The sequence below is a fragment of the Nuphar pumila genome, chromosome 6 (assembly GCF_984573655.1).
Source record: "Nuphar pumila chromosome 6, dmNupPumi1.hap1.1, whole genome shotgun sequence".
In the NCBI taxonomy this organism is placed as follows: domain Eukaryota; kingdom Viridiplantae; phylum Streptophyta; class Magnoliopsida; order Nymphaeales; family Nymphaeaceae; genus Nuphar; species Nuphar pumila.
This window is the reverse complement of record NC_143254.1, coordinates 11905240-11927481: the sequence shown is the minus strand read 5'-3', so window position 1 is coordinate 11927481 and position 22242 is coordinate 11905240. Positions and strand designations below refer to the sequence as shown.

Below are 22242 nucleotides of genomic sequence, written 5' to 3'. Positions count from 1 at the left end.
AGGGTTGAAACCCTCTGCAAATCTGAACAATGAGGGAGGGCTGCGAATCTGCGATGGGTATCGTGTAATCGTGTCGACCCGACCCGTTTATTAAACGGGTTAACCGTGTCGTGTCGGGTTACCCGTTTAATAAACGGGTCGTGTTCGTGTTTGCTACATCCGACGCGTTTAATAAACAGGTCGGGTTCGTGTTGAGGTATGCTGACCCGCCAACCCGACCCGATTGCAACCCCTAGGTAGGATCCAGACAAACACATGTGGACATCCCATTTCATTCTAAAGACTTCATTTACTGAAAACCATACAAAATATACAACCTATGATACATAGACAAGTCTAACAAGCAATCGTACCCATGTCGACAAGGCCCGACACAGGTATGGGTACCGGATACAGAGGCACGGTTACGTGCTAGTTCGGATTGGGTCAGGTCAAACCTTGACCTAACCCACATAACATTTTTTTTACTTTTGAACTGGGGTCGGCAGGGAGGAAGGAGAAAGAGAAAGAGAAGGAAGAAGAAGAAGAAAGAAGAGGAAAAGGAAGAAAAAGAAATAGATGGAGAGAGAGAGAGAGAGAAACGGTTCTTCCCAAGGTTGTAAGTATTATATGTTACCCGTATCGGTCGGGCCCAAAGTAACACCGTAACGTATCCTATCATAAATTTTTAATAAAAAAATTAAAACATTTCAAAAAAAATCTAGAAAAAATCAGAAAATTTTAGCATAAATTATAAAAAATCATATCACACAAAACAATGATGGATTGCACAAAATGCAACCATAAATGCACATATGAAGGCAACTACATAATTTAAATTAATAACAAACCATGCAACTGATAACTGACAAGCTATGTCACAGGGATTCGGCTAGCAGGGTGCCGCACCAGCGTCGACGCGACTCGACGCGGGTGCGGGTGCGGTCAACCCGATCCTGGGTGCGTTGACCGCACCCAGGGTCATTTCGGTCCATTTGTTGGATTTTTTTTAATTTTGCCCTACGAAATGGGTTGCGGAATTTTAAAAAAAATTTGTTGACAGCTGCTTGATGTTGCTCTTGTTTTATAAAGGGGCACTTGTGTCCACAACATCTCACGAGCTTTGTTGGCATCCCAGATTCCCATGCTATTCCTGCCTCCAAACAATTAATTCGCAGCATTGGAAAACACATTGTTAACTTCGAAATGATGATCCATCTTCCTCAAAAATTAAAACCAAAATTCAAGAGCCTCTTGAAGTCTTTATCCTTCAAGGCTTCAACGATCCAGATCCTTCTTCGTCAAGGATTTTCTCTCTCAATAATAAATGATAATGATGGTGGTAGCCTTGGTGGCTATTAGTATTCACTTTTCTCCTGATGAGATGGGTGCTCTAGTCGTAGCCTTGTGTAGACCTCTCTTTTCCACATGTCAAATCCAATAAATTTCTTTTAGCTGTCATTTGTGTGCAATTGTATATAAAATGAAATTTGAAGAACCCTAGGCAGTGGCGTGGCAGTGGAGTCGTAGGCCTCATGAAGACTCTCTCCAACAAACCACATCAAACCTTTGCTAATATTTTTTTTCGTAAAGATCAGGGAATTTCAGACATGATTGAATCATGACAGTCAGTAGAACGCAGCAGGCTAGGTCGATAACTGGACCCCGACCCGCGCCGGGGGAACCTACGGTATATATATTTACATTTTTGCCCCTGCCGCACCCCCGCACCCGGGTTTTTTGGAAGTGCCGAATCCCCGCACATATATATATATATATATATATATATATATATATATATTTACATTTTTGCCCCTGCCGCACCCCCGTACCCGGGTTTTTTGGAAGTGCCGAATCCCCGCACCCGCACCCATGTGACATAGCTGACAAGGCAAATAAAAGGCAACTATATAATTTAAATTTTAAACACAATTAAAGCCTTACATTTAACCAATAATAGTTCATGATAACTAAAAACATTACATTTAACCAATGTCTTACATGTCAATCTTCATCTCTATAGTTCTATAGTTCTAGAGTTCTAAACTATAAAGATCCTAAAACTAAACTATCTTCTAGAGCCTATTTGTCAAACATCAAGATAGTATTTCCTTGGTTATGCATTCAACTGTTGCTCGATGATCTCTTTATGTTGAGTCATTTTTTGGCAAGTGGGTTATCATCATCATCATCTTCAGAATCTGGAAAAATGGTTGGAAGTCCTTCAGCTTTGCATTTTTCTTAAAATTCTTCTTATTTGAATTCCTTCTAGTTCAATGATAACATCAGCACCGAAAAGTAGCAAGAATAGATAGAAAATCACATGGACATACATTCTGATCTTGACCTGCAATATGTTGCTTAAATCTATCCAGCCCACCTTTAATAATAGCACCACAAAACAAAACATGAATATGATGTGAATGGCAACTGTACCTTTCTCAAGAAATGTTTTACCCAATCAACAACACAAGAAGTCTTAAGTATCATGGCAGCATAAAATAGGCCTCCAAAGAAAGGAGAAACTGAATCAACTGCTACAAAGTGCCTTCTTAGTCTATCACAGTAAGATTAAAGAAAATAGAAATAAAGAAATTGATTCCAACAGCATAGAAGAGGCAAGGACTGCTAGCTGGCTCCCAGCAAAGTGTAAGCCCATCATGCTAGTATGAAGAAAGGGACTTAGTTTTAGAACCATGCATTAACAGTATTATAGGAAACAGCTGGAGCTGCTGGACTCATTTCAACCTTTGAACAATGAAAAACCCAAGGCAACCAGTCAGACCAAAAGTTTGCACAACTGAAGTGTTCCAGTTTAGAGTAAAGCCAGAAAAGTAGCCTTTCATTCCTCAGCTCTTACTTTCATGCTTAGGTGTCAATGCTCTCCATTATCTAAACGATTGACAGAGCTGAGCCATACCTTGTTGTGGGATCTATCAACTGCAATAACCTCTCCTTTATCCTTCATTAGCGTGGCAATTGCAGTCGTCTTACCACCAGGAGCAGCACACATATCCAATACCCGCTCTCCTTGTTGAGGATCTAATATAAGAAAATCCATTTCAACATAAGCACAGAGAGGTTGAATTATTGGATAGCATAGTCAAAGAGTACACACAGAAGTAGTCCCACAATCCAAGATTGTCACAAGTAGGAGCTGAACCTTAAAAATATATGCATATCCACACATGCATCTAAGTTGATAAATCAACAATGAGCAAATGCAATAATGAGAAAGAAGGAAAACTGCCAATGTTGATTACAATCTATCTTCCCGTTTATCTACTTTCAAGAATACTCAATCTAATTGTTTTGTTTGTAACAAATATACCTAACACACAAGCAGTGACAATGCTGGGCAAGTTTTGAAGAAAAATGTCTCCCTCAAGAACATCTGTCAAAAGCAAAAGGAAATTAATATTAGATGAAGTCATAAGCACGTTAACCAAAAAGCTAAAAGGCAAGGCCAGGTAGCAAGACTAGTTCAAGAGAAGGTATAAGCCTAGAGTCATACCAAGGTGCAAGCTCAAAAGCTAATATTAATATTAATATTAATTAAGATAACAAGTAAAAAGCACACACGGGCTCCTCCACTCATCTGGTAGGGGCGACTTGTGAATGTCACCAAGTTGGCGGTATGTCACAAGTTTAAAACTTGGCATCCCTTGCCGCAAGGTCGAAGCTGGGTGTACTCCCCAGTGGGCAGGGAGGGCTCGAGGGTTTACCAACCGGAGGGCAGCCAATGTGCAGTCGGTGATGGGAGCATTTTTCCATTAGATTATCCAAAAAAAAAAAGATAAGTAAAAAAAGTTCAAAAAGCATTTACAATAACAATCAAATCAAATTTATAACAAAACTTTTATTAAAAGAAAGGATTTTGAATTGTCATCTAGATATTTAAAGGTGGTCAGAATTGCAGCTAAAAGCCCAAAACTCTGTGACCACCTTTAAAGATCAGAATGCTTTTCCCTACAAAGTGAAACAATTTATTCCAAAAAATGCCTCAAAGCTCAAAGGTCTATGCTTCCTAAAACATTGGATATAACAAATTCCAATATACTAACAAAAAACCATATGATTGCATTGCTTTGTCATCTTTTGTTCATGGTAGATGCATTACAATCTCAGTCAACCTTTGCCAGGATGTAGATTAATTTATTGATGCTAATATATTCAGAATTCAGACAATGTGCAGTCGGTGATGGGGGCATTTTTCCATTAGATTATCCAAAAAAAAGATAAGTAAAAAAAAGTTCAAAAAGCATTTACAATAACAATCAAATCAAATTTATAACAAAACTTTTATTAAAAGAAAGGATTTTGAATTGTCATCTAGATATTTAAAGGTGGTCAAAATTGCAGCTAAAAGCCCAAAACTCTGTGACCACCTTTAAAGATCAGAATGTTTTTCCCTACAAAGTGAAACAATTTATTCCAAAAAATGCCTCAAAGCTCAAAGGTCTATGCTTCCTAAAACATTGGATATAACAAATTCCAATATACTAACAAAAAACCATATGATTGCATTGCTTTGTCATCTTTTGTTCATGGTAGATGCATTACAATCTCAGTCAACCTTTGCCAGGATGTAGATTAATTTATTGATGCTACTATATTCAGAATTCAGACAATGACCTAAAAGAATTAGTGATGATTTTTCATAGTTTTCAGATTTCAGTGGTTTTATAATATCAAATTATGAGATAAGAAAGCAATCACATAAGAGTATGCCGCACCAATTAATGAACTATGCAAATAGATTAATAGAATGTAAAAACCTATCAAACAGTATGAAGAAACAAGTTTCAGAAGATTATCCATGTTCAAAAGTGAAATTTCTGATGAAGCAGGAACAAATTTAATATAATATATAAGGAAATAGTAATATAAAAACCTATCAAACAGTATGAAGAAACAAAAAGACTATCCATGTTCAAAAGTGGAATTTCTGATGAAGCAGGAAAAAATGATAACATACTATAGAAGGATGGAAGTTGAAAGACTCTATTTGTCATCTCCACAGCAACTCCTTCAGAAGCTCTGAAAATACCAGCTCTTGACATCAAAGCTATCCCTTGGCCAATGTACAAACCATTCCTCTCATCATAATATGCATCTGAAAATATGAGGATCAAGACAAGAAATGTCAAAATGGCAAACAGTTTGTCATTTAAAATACAATATGGCAATGGAAAGAGTTTTCTTTATTTTCTATTGATTTAAATTCATCCAATATTTTATCCTTTTATGTTATAATGAGAACAATCAAAACTGTGTTGTTAAGTAATAAAGAGGATATCATAAGAAGCAACATCACAGCAAACAAGCAAAGATGCTTAAACCACAAATTGCAGCAGTTGAGTATATATGTATGGATACACACATAAAAGTCAAAAACTAGAAATTCAGCGCACATTTGCAAGCACCTGAGAAAGCTGAGAAAAAGAAGCTCAACCCAACGAATTCCTCAAGTGCTTGCAAACTTGAGAAAGTGCAAGCTGAGAAAGTGGTGGATAGTTGAGAGTTGATGCCCAATTACCTGAAAGTGGGTCACGAGTTTGGCCTGTGACTGGCTTTCTCATCAATGGCACTCTCACACTTTCTCAGGTGAATACCTGAGACAGTTGCAAACATACGCTCAAGAACACAAAAGAGAGGGGCCTTCTATTCCCAAAATCTGTTTAAAGAACCCCTAAACCTAAAGAGAGCTTATAAAGAGACCCAAAGTCTGGGTTTCAGTTTTCGGTTGCTCATTGTTTAATTTAGCAAAAAAAAAATATAAATGGATATGGAACCCATTCACTAACACCACTCTTTCTTGTTCCTTAGTCAAGGCAAAAGTCCTCATAGCAACATTATTGGGATTAACATGAACGACCTAAATACAACAATCACTAGGTTGACAATAATGATCGACCTCCATGTTCAGAAATTGCCACTCTCCCTTTTTTATATCAGGAAAAGCCACACCACTTAACCTCCTTTAGACCATTGGTTTTGCAAAACATAAGGTTTCTTTCAGACTGAATGTGTTGGCCACCAACTATAACTCATATCTATTATCACCAAGACCTTGGACATCTTCATTTTCCACATATATACACACATATATAGGGTATATATCTTCTATTGTCTACTGTACCATACTATTGAATTAGAAATCATAGATGCATTCTTTGACTAAGACAATCTGACCCACAGATGCACTCAACATGGTTTGTCTGCTAGCATTTTGGATTATCATTTGAGTGTCAAAAAATGTTTTGTCAAGAGAGAGAGAGAGAGATGTGTAGCTCCCAAACCATACTAGACCCCTTTAGAAAGCATAGTTTCATGTACTTTTTGCTTAATCCAAACCTTTAGATGTGATCTTTATAGTTTATTTAGTAGAAAGTGTATATTAGATTAAGCATTTTTCATGTTTAGATATGTTTTTTTAGTCATAAAAAAAAATCAATGGTTGATATCGCACCAAAAACTTGACTAAATACAAATGGAAGATTCCTGTTAAATGGATTCCTTCCAAAGCATGAATTTTAGTAAATCAGCTAGCACAGTGATACAAAAATCCGATAAGCAGCTGTATCTGGTAGCTTTGGTTGTTGCCAGACATTGACCAAGGAAAAGCTAATTTTCCTATCATATTGGATTATGGCCCCACAATCATGCATGGGAGTACATTGCCTTTCAAATTTTGTGTGGTCAGAGTCTATGCAAGAGAAGCTTGAGGCAGACCCATGGGAGTAAAATTAATTTCAGCTCCAGAAGACCAAATTCTAGACCATCAAACATTGCATTCACAGCCAAGTCTTCATAGCGCTCTATTGGGTGTTGAAATTGGAGATAGGTCAATCAAGGAAAGAAAGCTAGGAACATTCCCATGAGGGCTCCAGTTGGCACAAGCATCAACTCAATTTTGAGCCAAGTTAGATCCGAGTTGGATAGTGAACACTCTAAAGTCCAAATTCATCATGAAAAAACACCATCGTGGAATATTAGAGGGCTTTGTAGGGCCTAGACACGTAAAAAAATCGCATCTATCATTAACAAAAGTCATACTAATCATACTTTCCTCTTAGAGACTAAAATTACTGAAGGTATGCTGCAAAAAAAAAATCATAGAAGCTTTAGTAAATATCAATATCATTCAATCTTGCACCACTTGTAGAATGTGTGTTTGGAACCTGATAAAGGCAGATGTGGAAGTACTGTGCATGTGGACCAGTTGTTCATGTGAAGAATGCTTTTCTTCATGGAGATTTAACCAATATTACATAATGCCATTAATGAAGAAGTGGATGTCACGGGTCTGGATCTTCAGATCCATGACCCGTAACCAGAGAAAACACTTCTTTTCAGTTCACAGTCAAAGCTAATTGGCAAGGTGCGAAAATGCTAGTTTCTGGAATTTATGCACATAACTATTATGTGTAGTGCAGGGTGCTTTGGGAGCAGTCATGCATGATGGAGACGAATCAGCCTTGGATCTTATTAGGTGACTAGAATGTTAAGCAATATCCAAAGAAGAGATGGGACTTCTCTTTCATAAGAGGAGGCCTTACCATCTCATCAAATTCTCTTTCATAAACTAGTATTGGCAGATGTTAAGCTCAAATATATGTGGAATATCTTTTTAATTTTACAGTTGTTGCCTTTAGGGGTGCACATGAGCCAAGTTCGAGCCGAGCCTGAGCTGTTTGAACTCGGCTCGCTGAGAAACACCCCCTGTTCAAGCTCAGATCGAGCTCGGAGCCAAGCTGGAACAGCCTTGTCCAGACTCAGCTCGATTCTGAGCTTGATCTGAGGTTTAAAAAGGTTTTTAGCGTTCACTTTTGAAGAGGTGGGATTTGATCCCCAACCTCTCCAAAAAGTGGACAACTGCCTCACCGCTAGGCCAAGCTGACCATTTTTAATTATTATGATGAGAAAAAATGGTACATATTCTAAAAAGACAAGCTATGTTATTGTAAAACCTGAAAAGTCTAAACAGGAGATTCAAACTCGCTACCTTTAGTGGAGATGTCCAAACACTACCTGTTAGAGAAACGGTTAACTTTTGGTTTTATTCTGCAAACATATTTATATATACTATTTTTATGAGCTTACTTGAGCTTTATCGAGTTTAGTGGCTTGATCAAGCTCGGCTCGTTTATGTTGATCGAGACTGAACTTGTGTACAAGCTCCGCTCATTTACTTTCATGGATGAGCTCAAGTCAAGCTTAAACAAGCCCAGCTCGAGCTAGCTTGGTTCGTTGTGCACCCCAAGTTGCCTTAGATATAATTCATATAAAATTTGTAGATCATAGATTCACCATTGATTCTTCATTATACATAAGTTCTGTATTATAAATTTATAACCAGCAGCCTATCAATGTTTTCTCTACAAGTCAATGGACTAACAGAAATTATGAATGCATAACTGGCTTCACAAATATATTTTGACAAAATTAATTTAAAAAATAAACATGATGACCTGTTGCCAGTCCTTGCAAAACAGTCCCGCGTGTCATCGCTACTCCAAAACCACTATCAGGAACATACTGCTCCACAGCAACTGAAACTGCAACAGTGTTTCCTTTCTCAACATGTGAGCTGCAAGCCATCACACCAGGAACATAAACCTACAAACAGAGCTAGCAGCACGACAGAATAAGTCAAATCAACATATATTCTAACATAAAAAAACATGGCTACTCTAGTGCAAAACAGTCCCATATTGAGTTCCAAGGAAAAAGGTAAGTAAAGAAGAACAGATAAACAATAAGAAGTAGGAAATTTTTCAAATACCCACCAAACTTTTGAGTCTGACTCTAATTCATGTGCACACCAAACTTTTGGGGGTTTTCAATTTACCACCAAATGTTTGCCACCATTACTCAAGTAACCCCATTTATACACTGTCATTAGTCTGTTCTTGGGTTAACACTAATTCATATTTTTAAATTATTAATTTACCCTTGTAACAATTGAAGATTTTTTTCCATGATTGATTAAAATTACTGATTTACCTTTACTTTAGGAGTGCAATCACGGATGCTATTCAAAGTAACTTTAATCTTAAACGAACCAACTCTTGGCTGAGAATTACTAATTTACCCTTTTGAGAAATGCATTTGAGATTCTTCTACATGCATGATTAGAAACAATATTTTGCCCTTATAGCTAAAGGATCTTGTCAGTACTTTTCAGCAACTACTGTGATGGTACTCATATCTAAACCAATTTAAGCTTCGATTTGGCCATTCTAACCTATATGAAACGGATTGTCAAGAAAACATTTTAATGGAGACCCTTTTCTACCATTGTCATCATAAATAGACACCTCAGGATACCATGTAGCCCATGCCCACGTCAAAGTGTCATCCATCCTATACATGAATCTTTTTTTTTTTTTGGAAAAAAATTGTTTTATTCAAATGTTGGAAGAATTATTACACAGATGAAAGTGAGTGGCGAGGAATCGCCCTATAGCAGAAGACTAAGGGAAACACGATCTTCTACATGAACCAACATGACTATCAACAAGTTCAGCCATAGAACCGAACAAAAGTACTTGTCTTTCAAATTAAAAAAAAAAGAATTAACTAGGAAAGAGAAAAGGAAAAATAAAGCTAATTGGGTCGGTGTAATATACACTTATCTCATATAAGACCTGAAGCTAAAGGAACCATGGAGTCCAATGTACCGCAGCAACACTTTCAGCAATAAACATGCAGGAAGTGACCGGTGATGCAGTAGCAGCAACAGCAGGAGTTGAAAAAACAACAAAAAGTACCAAGAAGAAACAAGGTTGATGATTCCAAGGAAGATTAGCAGCTCTAGATTTAAGAGGAGCAGCATCAATGGCAATGATGATGATATTAAAAGCCAGAGATGGAGTGTTTTAAGGGCATGAGAGATAACACCATTGGCTGTCTCTAGACCACAGCAAAGAAGGACGCAGTAGGCTTCCAAAGTCTCTTCACCCTTGGTGGAAGCAGAAGTGCAGAGAGAGACTAGGGAAGATAAATGAGACGTGCATGGTTAGTTTCCTAATAATAAGGCTTTTTTATTTGAGAAAGATTTATCCTAAAACTGCATGGATAGAATGGACATTTTAATAAATAAATAAATAAATAACAGAAGTTACTACTAGTTACTAACCGGATGTTATTTGCTTTAAAACTTTGGTGGGAATTTGAAAACACCCAAAAGTTTGGTGTGCACATGAACTACACGTAATTTTCTTAGGCTTTAAGAAAAATGATTACATAAAACATGTTGCATAAGAAGATGCCACCATCTAAATCCTACCAAGGACAGCGGTTCTCCACAGTTTCATGTGTTTTATAGGCTTCAATTAACTAAATGACCATTTTATCATATAGGAATGATAGCAATAACAAAGGTATATTGCAATCAGCACAGAGGGGATTTAACGCACGCAAATGCTACTCCTTGTCATAGAAAACAAATTATGCACAACCAACATAAAGATATCATATAGAGACACATACATGAGCTCCTCGAAGAACTGCCTCAGCACACTTCCGGCTCACGATCACCTCCTTAGGAGGCCTATCATCATCCTCAACACCATAATTGATCTCGTGTGGTCCCGAGCCTTCGACAATTACAACATTCTCCAAACCGGGCACCGTGCACTGGTACACATGCAACCTCCCCGAGCTTGTACAGTTAGTGATCGCATCACCACATGATCCCAGCAACAACCTACTTTGCATCTGTTCACAAACACTCTCACAGTTCTCTTTCACAATGAAATCACTAGCAGCATTCTTCCCAATTATGTGCTCACCATCCTTCCCAGCTCCCGTTCTTTGTAACAAAGGCACTAGATTCTCAATGACAGATTTGCATGTGGACCTAAGTGTGTTCACCCGTATACAAGAATAACGAGATGGGCGCCTAGCGGAAGAAACCAATCAACTGATCATCACAACCAACAAATGCAGGGAAATGAAAGATCCTAACATGATCACAAAAATTAAAAAACCCACAAAATTCACAAACCGATTGCTTGATTAACAAAAGTCAATCAAAACATGGACTCAATCAGGATCAAATCAAGCACAACTAGACAACCAACTTTCATGAGATGCAGCCTCATCTGAAACAGATTAACCATGTTTAAGCTAAGAACAAAGACATTAAGATGAAGATTACAGGGTGCAACACAGAATTAAACGCAAATGTCATGTTCCAATCATGTCATGCTGCCAGATGGACAAACCCAAGGACAGTTCTGAAATTAACAAAAGAGTCCAGGTGATTTTGGGAGAAAACTTTCAAACTCAACTGGCGGCAAACGTAGCTACGGTATGTGAGAAAGTAGAGAAGATGAGAAAGTAGAAGCTGTGAGGGCATGTTTGCAATGCCCTGTTACCCTTAGATTTTCTCAAGATCTTATGTTTGTAAATCACGGGCATGTTTGCAATGCCCTGTGATTTTTGGATCCTGTGATTGTAAATCACAATCACTATACTTTCTCAAGGTTAGTGGAACATGAAAAAGTAGTTGTGATTGTGATTGCCAGCTGTGATTGTTTTTGCCTCTTTTTGCCTTAAAACTTATGAAAGTAGATAACAAGGTTTACCTTGTGATCTACTTTCTCAGCTTCTACTCTCTCGAGCTTCTACTTTCTCACCTGTGACCAAAACAAACATGCCCTAATTGTGAACCACAAGGTCGACCTTGTGATCTACTTTCACAAGATTAAAGGAAAAAAGAGGCAAAAACAATCACAATCAAACTTTTACTTTTTCATGTTCCATTAACCCTGAAAAAGTATGGTGATTGTGATTCACAATCACAGGATCCAAGAATAACAGGGCATTGCAAACATGCAAGTTTTCAAACTCATCAAAAGGCCGAGGGATCATTTTTCCCACCATATCACAAAACAAACAGAAGCAAGCAATTTCTCATTTGGAAACAAAACCAGAACTCTAGAACTCAATCAACACCTGACAAAGTCCAAGTACATGAACCGTCCGGGATCATAAACCGCGAATAAAACGAAATGCAAACACAAGTACCGACTAAACAACTAACAAGGAGGATTTGAGTACTTCAAGCGAACCGAATTGCGATCATGGCATCCAATCTTGCGACCAAGAAATCCTTTCCCACAACACGATCAAAAGTTCAAAAAAGAATACACAAAATTGAATTAAAACCAGATTGAATTGTAGTGTTCCCAATCGAAACAAACGCAAACACGGATACCGAACAAACAACTATAAGAGGGAAAGTCCAATTTCCTCAGGATCGAACCCTTAATCACGGCCCGATCAAATATCGAAAAGAAGGAAAAGAAACAAGGAATCGAAACCAGATCAAAGCGTACGTTAGGGCATCGGAAATCCGGGAGAAACGATCGCGCCCGTACGCCGCGGAGAGGTATTCTTCGACGCGAGGGTTCCACCGGAGGGATGGTTTGAAGGTGTAGCGCTCGCGGGCATCCATTCTCTTGCAGAAAACCCCACCGAAATGAAAGGCGAAATATTCAAATCAATTGAAGAATCAACGAAGATTAACGAAATTGAAAAGGAAGATCGACGCAATAATTAGCGAAAACTTATTGAAATGAGAGAGAGAGAGAGAGAGAGAGTTTTACAGTGAAGACAGTGAGCAAGTCCCTCCACTTCATGAACGAACATTGGCGCCCCAGAGGAAGCGCGAAAAACAAAACCCAAAGGGTTTTTGTTTCTCTCAATTAGGGTTAAAGCCGGGTCGGATATGGGAAGGCCCAGATATCGATCCAAGATCATGCCAAATTGGATAGTTGAAATCTTGATGGTTGTCCGACCCGATGCCCACACCTAAACAAGGAAGCAAATAGATCGGAGTTTCAATTCTGATCTGAACCAGATCCAAAACTTAAATAAAATCCCTCAATTGAGGATCTTTTTTCTTTGGGAAAATCTCAAAAAAATATAGAGTTAATATCACAATAAAAATTAAATGTTACACTACAATTTTACCAATACATTTTTTGTATATACTTTTGGATATGAGTTCTATAGTTTGGATTCTTTCATATATATGTAGTATGGAAAATGGAAACCTACAAAATGAGCTCAGTGCTAAATGAAACATGCTATTGGATTTCTGATATTTTTTATAAAATTTGACCTTAGAGATGTCTTCAACATGGTTGATTTGCAAGAAATGGACACTTGAATCGTGCATTTTAGATGGAGAAAACGGTATTTAGAGCCTCAAAAAATTATGAAAATTGTTAGCCCTTATTTTTTAAACCTTATAACTATTCATGCATCGGAATCAAATACTCCACTTTCGAATTTTGAAAAAACATCAAAAATCTGATAGCATGTTTCATTTAGAACCGTGCTCATTTTGTAGGTTTTCATTTCCCTAAGTAGTGTATCATCCGAGTTTGCATAGGATGTAGGAACTTGGATGCAAAAATGCAGCAGGGTGAAGAACACGATGTTACGCTCGAAATCGCCAGGGAGGTCCACACTCTCAACTCACTTACAATTTGAATGTCTTTCTTGTAATCATAACTATTACTTTTTTTGTATATTTTCTATACTCTTTCACTGCATTTATAAATTTGTAAAGAGTTCAAGTTTGAGAGACATCTCTAGAAGAAATCCCTTCATGCCCAAGAGACACGTTTCTTTGTATTTTGAACACTGTGGCCGTTGGAATAGCACCCAAGAGTCACCTTATGGCCATATAACCTTACATTTTTCACTTGGCCATAAGGGATTTCCTATATTTATATGTTTGTTCTTAATCGAAATAGGAACCTTGCATACATACTCTTTGGGCGATCTTTACTCACTCACCACTTGGATATATCTAAATCTCATCTAACTCATATGTCTAGTGAAAACATCCTTAGTGACTGCCTTGGTTAGCGGATCTACTACTGTGTCACTTAAAAGAATATAGTGCACTGCTATTTTATTTTTCATAAGCATATCATGAATACATTGATATTTAACTTCAATATATTTACTTTTAGAGATATTAGCTTATGTTTGTATTAGTCTTATAACAGTTTTATTGTTACAATAAAGTGTACTAGATCTTTTGAAATATTCAATTTCAACTCATTTAGGAAATAATTTATCCACACACCAAATGTGGTTGCCATGTTATAGGCAATATACTCAGCTTCTTGGGTATATTATACTACACACCCTTGTTTCTTATATGACCATGCAATTGCCCCACCTCCTAACATAAATACATAACCAGATGTGGACTTTGTTACATCTCTATCACCCGCAAAGTCAGCATCTTAGTAGCCTACAAGCTTTAAACTATCTGACTCATAGCCTAGCTTGAGTTCTTTAGTTCCCCTTAGATATCAAAAAAAAATCTTCACTGCTTCCCAGTGAGAGAGCCTGAGATTACATTGATATTTACTTACTAGACTTACAGCAAAACTTAAATCAGGTCTAATGCAAAGCATTGCATACCAATTGCCTGAATATAGGAAACATTCAATTTTTCTTATCAATCTTTTGGAAAGGCATTCTTACTTAGTTTTTTGCCTTTTACTATAGGAGTATCATTTGCCTTGGTACTTTCTATTCTAAATTTCTTTAGAATGTGGTCAAAATATTTTTCTTAACTTAAACATAACAATCTCAAATTTCTCTCTCTGTATCTTAATTCCAAGGATATATTAAGCTTCACCCATATCCTTCATTTCAAATTGAGAACTTAACCATGATTTAGTTATATTTATCATGTCTATGTCATTTCCTATAATTATTATATCATCAGCATAGAATGATAACTCAGTAAACTTACTCTCACTATTCTTGGCATATACACAGTGGTTCAGATTATTTGCCTCATAACCCAATTTAGTTATAGTATTATAAAAAGTCAAATACCATTGTTTTGGTGACCAATTTTAAAACCTTCTGGTTGCTCTATAAAAATAATTTTATTTAGTTCACCATTTAGGAAGGTTGTTTTCACATCCATTTGATATAGGTTGAGATCAAAATAAACTACCAATGCCAAAATAACTTGAATAGATGTCAATTTGGCTATAGGAGAGTAAGTTTATTCGTAATCAATCTCTTTTCATTGAGAATAGCCTTTTACTATTAATCTTGCCTTAAATTTATCAATAGATTCATTTCTCTTGAGTTTTTTCTTGAGAACTCACTTACTACCAATTGCCCTATATCCATTGGGCAAAGTAGTAGTTTCTAAACTTTATTCTTTTCTATGGAATCCAACTTAGTTTTTATTGCTTTCTTCCATAGTTCAAACTCATTGAAAGCAATTACATCTTCAAAGCTCAAGTTGTAAGAGTTTCATCCAAATTCATAAAATAACATAATTTCTCACTTAAGAATGTATAATAATCATTCAAATATGATGGAGGAGTTCCTGTTCTTCTCAATCCAGTTACTGAATATGAATTTTGCTCATTATTTACAACTAGATCGTTATGCTCTAACTCTTGATTTGGTACCTCAAGATCATTTATGATATCTAGAAAGACATCATCATCTTTAGGATCAAATTGCTTTTTTTTAGTTTTCAACAATTCTACCTCTTTACTCTCTATAAATCCCTTTTCAGGATTATATAGACAATATCACTTTAATCCTTTTGGGTATCCCATGAAAATGCATTTGATAGTTTTGTTATTTAACTTATCTTTTATCTGACTAGAAATCAACACATGAGCAGGTGACCCTCGCTTTCGTAAATGACTCAAGTTTGACTTTCTACCAGTTCATAATTCATGGAGTGTAAGCTCTACAACCTTATAAGCAAACATTATTTATAATATACATGGAACTACAAATTGCTTTTCCCCATAATTTCTTAGAAAGATTTGTATGTGCCAACATGGACCTTGTCATATCCATTGAGGTTTTATTCCTTCGTTCTGCTACATTATTTTGTTGTGGTGTGTAAGGCATAGTTGTATGAGGAGTTATATTATTATCATTGCAAAATGTCTTAAGCTCATTAGAATTATATTCACCTCCTCTATCAGATCTAATAACTTGGATTTTTCTTTTTAGTAATCCTTCAACTTCATGTTTATATGCCTTAAACTTTTATAGAGCTTCAAATTTCTTAGAGATTAGGTATATGTATATATACCTTGAACAGTCATGTACCAATGTGATGAAATATGATTTTTTTCATGTGTTTCTACTGTTACATATATCTATGTGTACTAAAACTAGTAAGTCACATGATCTACTTCACATTAAAAAAGGTTTTCTGGTCATTTTACATGATATGCATGATTCATATTTTTTTAAATTCTATATTTTTAAGAGAAGGTAATAATTTCATGTGAATTATTCTTTTTATTTTATTGACATTTATATGTCCTAACCTTAAATGCCTTAAATATGCATCGACATTAAATTCGCAATCAATATAACCAGAAATATTTATTGCATTATTTATAGAAAGAGTTACATTTAAACGGAAAAAAATATGGCCACCATCATGGCGACCCTTGAGCTTCACTTTTTCATCTTTTTCAATAGTGACCTTGTCACCCCGAAAGCGGATTTTGAAGCCTTTTTTAGTAAAATCTTTCACTGCTAAAAGATTTCTTCTCATAGAAAGTACATAAAGTATATTTGTTAGTAGCAAACTGGTCTCTTCTACTTGAAGCTTGCAGGTTTCTATCCCGACCACATCACTATAGGTGTTATTTCTCATATACATCTCATGATCTCCAGGCTTCAACTCCTTTATTTTCACAAGTCCTTTTGACTTAGATGCATGTCGCGTCGCCCCTGAATCAATCCACCACCCTGAGCGATCAACATCTGTGATCAATTATTCAGACACAATGCATATTATTTTTCGTTCTCCATTTACTTGCTTTTCTGGATCCTCTTCCTTGGTTCTATTTAGGTAATTATTCTTGAAATGCCTAACTTTTCTGCAAGAAAAATATGGTCTCTTGGTTACAGTCTTGAAGTTTTTGGTTTGCACTGGACGCTTCTTGTTGAATTTATTATTTTAATTTTTTTTGAAGAATGTGCATTTAGGCTTGAACTTATAAGAGGTTGTCGGGAAGGATTCTTGGGTATTCATGACTTCTCCCTTCTTGTCTTTTGATATGTGCTCTTGCTCAAGGGCTAACTGCAGAGGGAGCTCAGTTAGAGTAAGGCTTTTTTAGTTTAATCTCATGGCAACTGATATCATCTTATAAGTTGGAGAAAGGTTGTTTAGTATGATGGAGATTTGCATTCGCTCATGAATATCATTTCTACCTATGGCTAAGTCATTAGCCATTACAAGCATTCAATTCACATGATCGACTACATTGTCTCACTCTTTCATCTTGCATGAATTGTATTGCTCCAAAAAAAGTTGAATGCGTGTCTCTGAAGTCACATCATACTTATTTACAACTTCTTTCATCATTTTTTTGCAGTGTCAAAGTCTTCAAATACTCGGATGAGGTCATCTTACATAAATGTTAGAAGAGTTGCTTGAGCAAGTTGATCATCTTTGATAAACTTATTATGAGTTTTCTTCTCTTCTTCACTCGATTTATCAGTTAGTGGAGATTTTACATTATTCAATACATATAGAGTTTTGTCATGTGTTAATAGATATTTCATCTTTCTTCTCCACATTCCAAAATTTGTCCCATTGAGTTTTTCAATTTTAAACAACTCAGCCATGACTATTCGATTTGTCATATTCCTAATTATAAACAAATATTAGAATTACTAAAGTTTATTTTAACTAATATTTATAAATATAACTAGTTTTGATCATTTTAAATGAATTTAGCATGTAATAAGACACTCAAATGTGCAAGAATATGCACAAAAATGCTAAATTCTAAATATTTTTAACACAAACAAGAAATAGGTGATTTTCAGAAACTCATGACCACTTTTTTATAATTTCAGAAAACAAAAGAAAAGGCTTTATGTAAGCAAAAACACATACACCTCTTTCTGCAACTTTATGAGTTAAACAAAAAGGTTTCTAACCCTTTTTCTATAATATAAAAAAAGATTAGATGCATTGTTCTGCAAAAATTCAATGAAGCAGAACACTTTCTAAAAATTTTTAGTTTATCAGAAAAGATAAACCACCTTTCTGCACTTTTCAGAAAAGCAGAAACCTTTCTAAGAAAAAACAAAAACAACTTCAAACTGAAAATTTTCCGAGTTAAACAGAAAGATTAAACCCTCTTTATGTAATTTCATAAAACTAAAAATCTATTTTTGTAAAAATCGATAAGCAAAGTTTTTTTTTTTGTTAAAGAACTGAAAAGTAAGCCTCTTTCGAGAATTTCCAGAAATAGACCATTTGATCAAAAATTCCAAAGGAGTCCTAAAAGGAATTAAGCAAAATATATGGATTTAAGATGAAAAATAAATTTTTTTATGTAATGAGAGAAGAAGGGTTCTCGACCCTTCTTCTTCTCAATAGAGCCTTGCAGGTTTTCTTTTTTGGTGACAAGGCCACGCTCCAGGTGGAACCCGGCGACCGGTTCGACGATAGCACACTGCACTTGACGACACCCAACGACCAGTCTTGCGATAGCATGCCACACTAGATGAGGTGACTGGCGCCACACGACCTCAGAGAATGAGGCCTCCGTCGATGAGGTTTTGAGGGCTAGAAAAATCTGGCCAATCAGTCCCCAACAACAATGCCACTATTGGCACGTCCGACGACGAATCCGACCTCCAATCGAAAAAGATGAGCACGATTTTAGGCCCTCTATTTTTTTTCAATGGCTCAACCGACATTGATGCAGGAAATTTCTAGCAATGACCTGCCAAAAAATGGAGGACCCACTCGATGCATTGCTCTCAACGTCAGGCAACACCCCCGACGACAATGATGAAGAAACCACAATTTTTTTTCTTTTTTCGGTAATGTGACCCCTACCATGAAACTAGGCGGTCAGGGCCAGGAAGAATCCCGTCGACCAATGCACAGAGGGAGAGGGAGAGGAAGATCGGGCCACCATCGGTGGTGGTGATTTCTTCTTCTCAACCCCAAAACCAAAGAGGGTCGAACCCTCTTCCTTTACTCTATTTTTTTTAAAGTTTTCACAAATCGGGAACACTTGGTTCACCAATTTGTCTAAAACAGAAAATAAATCTGACATTTTTGCTCTTTTCAATTTTTTTTATGTGTCTCTTTTTTGGCGATGAGTCCTTGTTGTGAAAGGGGTGTTCCAGTCTGGTGTCACCGATGTTTGATTCCTGCATCAAAACACCCACACACACAGGCTGCTTTCGACACCATCATGGATCTGTCAAACCTGCTCGATACCAATGTAGAAACTTGGATGCTCGGATGCAGAATTGCAGTGGGGTGAAATACACGTTATGGTCGAAATAGCCAGGGAGGTCCACACTCTCAACTCACTTACAATTTGAATGCCTTCCTTGTAACTGTAACAATTACTTTTTCTGTATGTTTTTCATACCCTTTCACTGCATTTATAAACTTGTAAAGAGTTAAAGTTTGGGACATATCTTTAGGAGAAATCCCTTTATCCCCAAGAGACATGTGTCTTTGTATTTTGAATATTATGACCGTTGGAATAACCCCCAATAGCCACCTTATAGCCATATAGCTTTACACAGGGTTCAACACATACATGTTTGGTATTATCAATTTATGGAACCGAAACAACAGTACCTGACCAACGGGGCTCCGCTTGTCTGGTAGGAGCAGATAGTGAACGTCTCTTTGTGTTAGGACGTTGCAAGTTCAAATCCCAATGGTATCATTGTATAATTGGTAGGGGTTTGCTTAACCCCAGCTTGCCTATAAAAAAACAGTACCTTTGGATATAGGTTTTAGCCGGTCCAATTTATATTTTTAAAATTAAACGTAATAGTGTTCTCTAACTGGATTCAATATTATAACTACCCAGGTTAGACCCAGATGTGGTACTATATTATGAGGCCCAACTTATCTAAATCTGAAACGTAAACCGATTTCAAAATTCAGATACAGTGCCTGGTCACATATGACCTGACCATGCCTGACCCCTTTGTAACCCTAGTCCCAGTTCAATATGATAAATGGATGATAGGATATTATCATAAAGTCTGAACAATGGATCCATTTCGGTTTTTAAGTGTGGGGAGTTTCATATTAATAAAGCTAATGGAAAATGTACCCAGTTGGGGCTGTTAACATTATGACCAATGCTAGACCAAGTTTGATTTGGACCAGATTGACTTTTGACCGACCAACCTCAATCCTGGCTAAACTAGATCATGTTGATACTGGACCAGTTTGATTACCAGATCCACGTGAACAATATCAGACCGAGGCTTATGGGGCAGAAACGATGGTTCTTAATATTCATAGGAACCAAGTGAATCTCAATCAGTTTTCTATTAGGATCCAAACCATAGTTTATAAATACCCAACCTAAATTCATGTCATATATGGATATGATTCATATGAATGCCAATCGTTTTGCCCAAAATCCACATCCAACTCCTGTATGGCTCATCTTTATTTATAACAAAAATGATGCGTTTTTTCAAAAAACCCTACAATTTTTGAAAATCTGCCCATCTAAAATCTTAACTTTTTTGTTTTAAAAGAACCCTTTGGCTCTTCGCACATACAAATTTTCTCCCAATATGCAAACTTCTCTCTCAAATATTCAAATATGTAAATTTCATCCTTTATTTGCAATTTTTTCTCCCAAATATGTGGATTTTCTCTTTTATTTGTGACTTTTTTTTCAAATATGCGAATTTTCTCCCATACATTTGCGAATTTTCTCTCAAAATATGAAAATGTATGAATGCCCACCTAAACATGCAATTTTTCTTTCAAAATATGCATTTGTCGTACTGTATTTTGTGATTCACAAATACATGCTTTTGAAGTGACACTAAAGGCTTTTGTAGTGATTTTAAAGTGTTGCTAAAGGTCCATCACACTTTTGAAGCATCACTAAAGGCTTTAGTTACATTTTTGAAGTGTCGTTAAATACTCATTGCACTTTTGAAATGTCGCTAAAGGCTTCAGTGGCTCTTTTAAAGTGCCGAATGCCATAGTTTTTTTGAAGTGTCATTTTTTTCTCAACAACTTATTTCACTAAAAATCGCATAAAGAACACAGGAAGGAGGACATTCACAAATATGTGAGGACATTCGCGTGTGATGGTCAGTACTTTCGCAAAATGTGGAAGCATGAAAGACATTTACTAATGTGTGGGAGAAAATTCACATTTTGGAAAGAAAATCACAAATAGGAGAGAAAATTCACATATTTGGATATTTGAGAGGAAGCTTGCATATCAGAGGAAATTTGCATGTGCGAAAGGTGAAAAGGTCATTTTACAACTGAAAAGTTGAGGTTTTGAACACAGGCGGATTTTCGAAAATTATAAGGTTTTAAAAAAATACATCATTTTTGTTGTACAGAATGGTCGTTTATCGTATTTATAATGTGTGTTTCAAAGAAAAAACAAACTAGCAAGACACTTCTCAATGTAGGTGATGTAATAATTGGATATAGTTGGATATGAACTTAGATATGTACTGACTTACGTGCATCAGATAGGGCCACAACCGATCAGATACTGGCAGGATCATAATAAATCTGAATTTGGATTGAAATTCTAAGCAACAGATCTTAATTTAGAGTCCCGAACTGTGTCCAAATAAGATGCGACGTACAGTTGAATCTTGATTCTAGACCCAAATTTTTTATAGCAATTAGAAAAAAGGTTGAAACAATTTTTTTCCCATACATGCAAAATGTTTGAGAAACCATGGCTGCCCCTAACCAAACCCTCATGGGCAAGTCCTTTAAGGCTTGTTTGATTGCTTGTCTATGTTTGTACGAAAATGAACAAAAAAATGGAACGAACAACTTGTTATGTTCATTCAGTAACAACTGTACCAAGTCCAACATTTGTTTCGACTGTATAAGAGGTTAGGCTTCTTTTGTCCAACGTTTGTTATATGCTGCACGCGGATAGCATGAACACACAGAGATAATGGGTTGGATAACTTCGTTTTGGATCATACAACTCGATCCATCCGACTATATGAGTATTTTGACATATTTATTATGGATTTTATCCTTGGATATGGATCTAAGATTAGATCTAACTAAAAAATGTTTACAATTTGAGTCATTTGAGAAAAAATAAGAAATAATATATATATATGTATATATATATATATATATATATATAAATGATTTAATCAATGTCATATCACATCTAATTATGAAAGTTTATCCTAAAAATATCAAACCCTAAA

At 36.2% G+C, this 22242-nt stretch overlaps 1 protein-coding gene across 1 annotated transcript in view; it reads right to left on the bottom strand.

Moving 5' to 3' along the window:
* The window catches only part of LOC149833969 (NOL1/NOP2/sun family protein), a 28353-nt gene extending 15699 nt beyond the window's left edge, over nt 1-12654 (bottom strand). Inside the window, exons 1-7 of the mRNA XM_090011146.1 lie at nt 12600-12654; nt 12330-12451; nt 10477-10888; nt 8454-8601; nt 4958-5095; nt 3311-3373; nt 2900-3021 (exon numbers count right to left, since the gene is read on the bottom strand). Coding sequence (XP_089867272.1) covers nt 2900-3021; nt 3311-3373; nt 4958-5095; nt 8454-8601; nt 10477-10888; nt 12330-12451; nt 12600-12632 — 1038 coding nt within the window. The 5' untranslated portion in view covers nt 12633-12654. The remainder of the gene's footprint in view (nt 1-2899; nt 3022-3310; nt 3374-4957; nt 5096-8453; nt 8602-10476; nt 10889-12329; nt 12452-12599) is intronic.
* Between the last annotated feature and the right edge of the window lie 9588 nt (nt 12655-22242).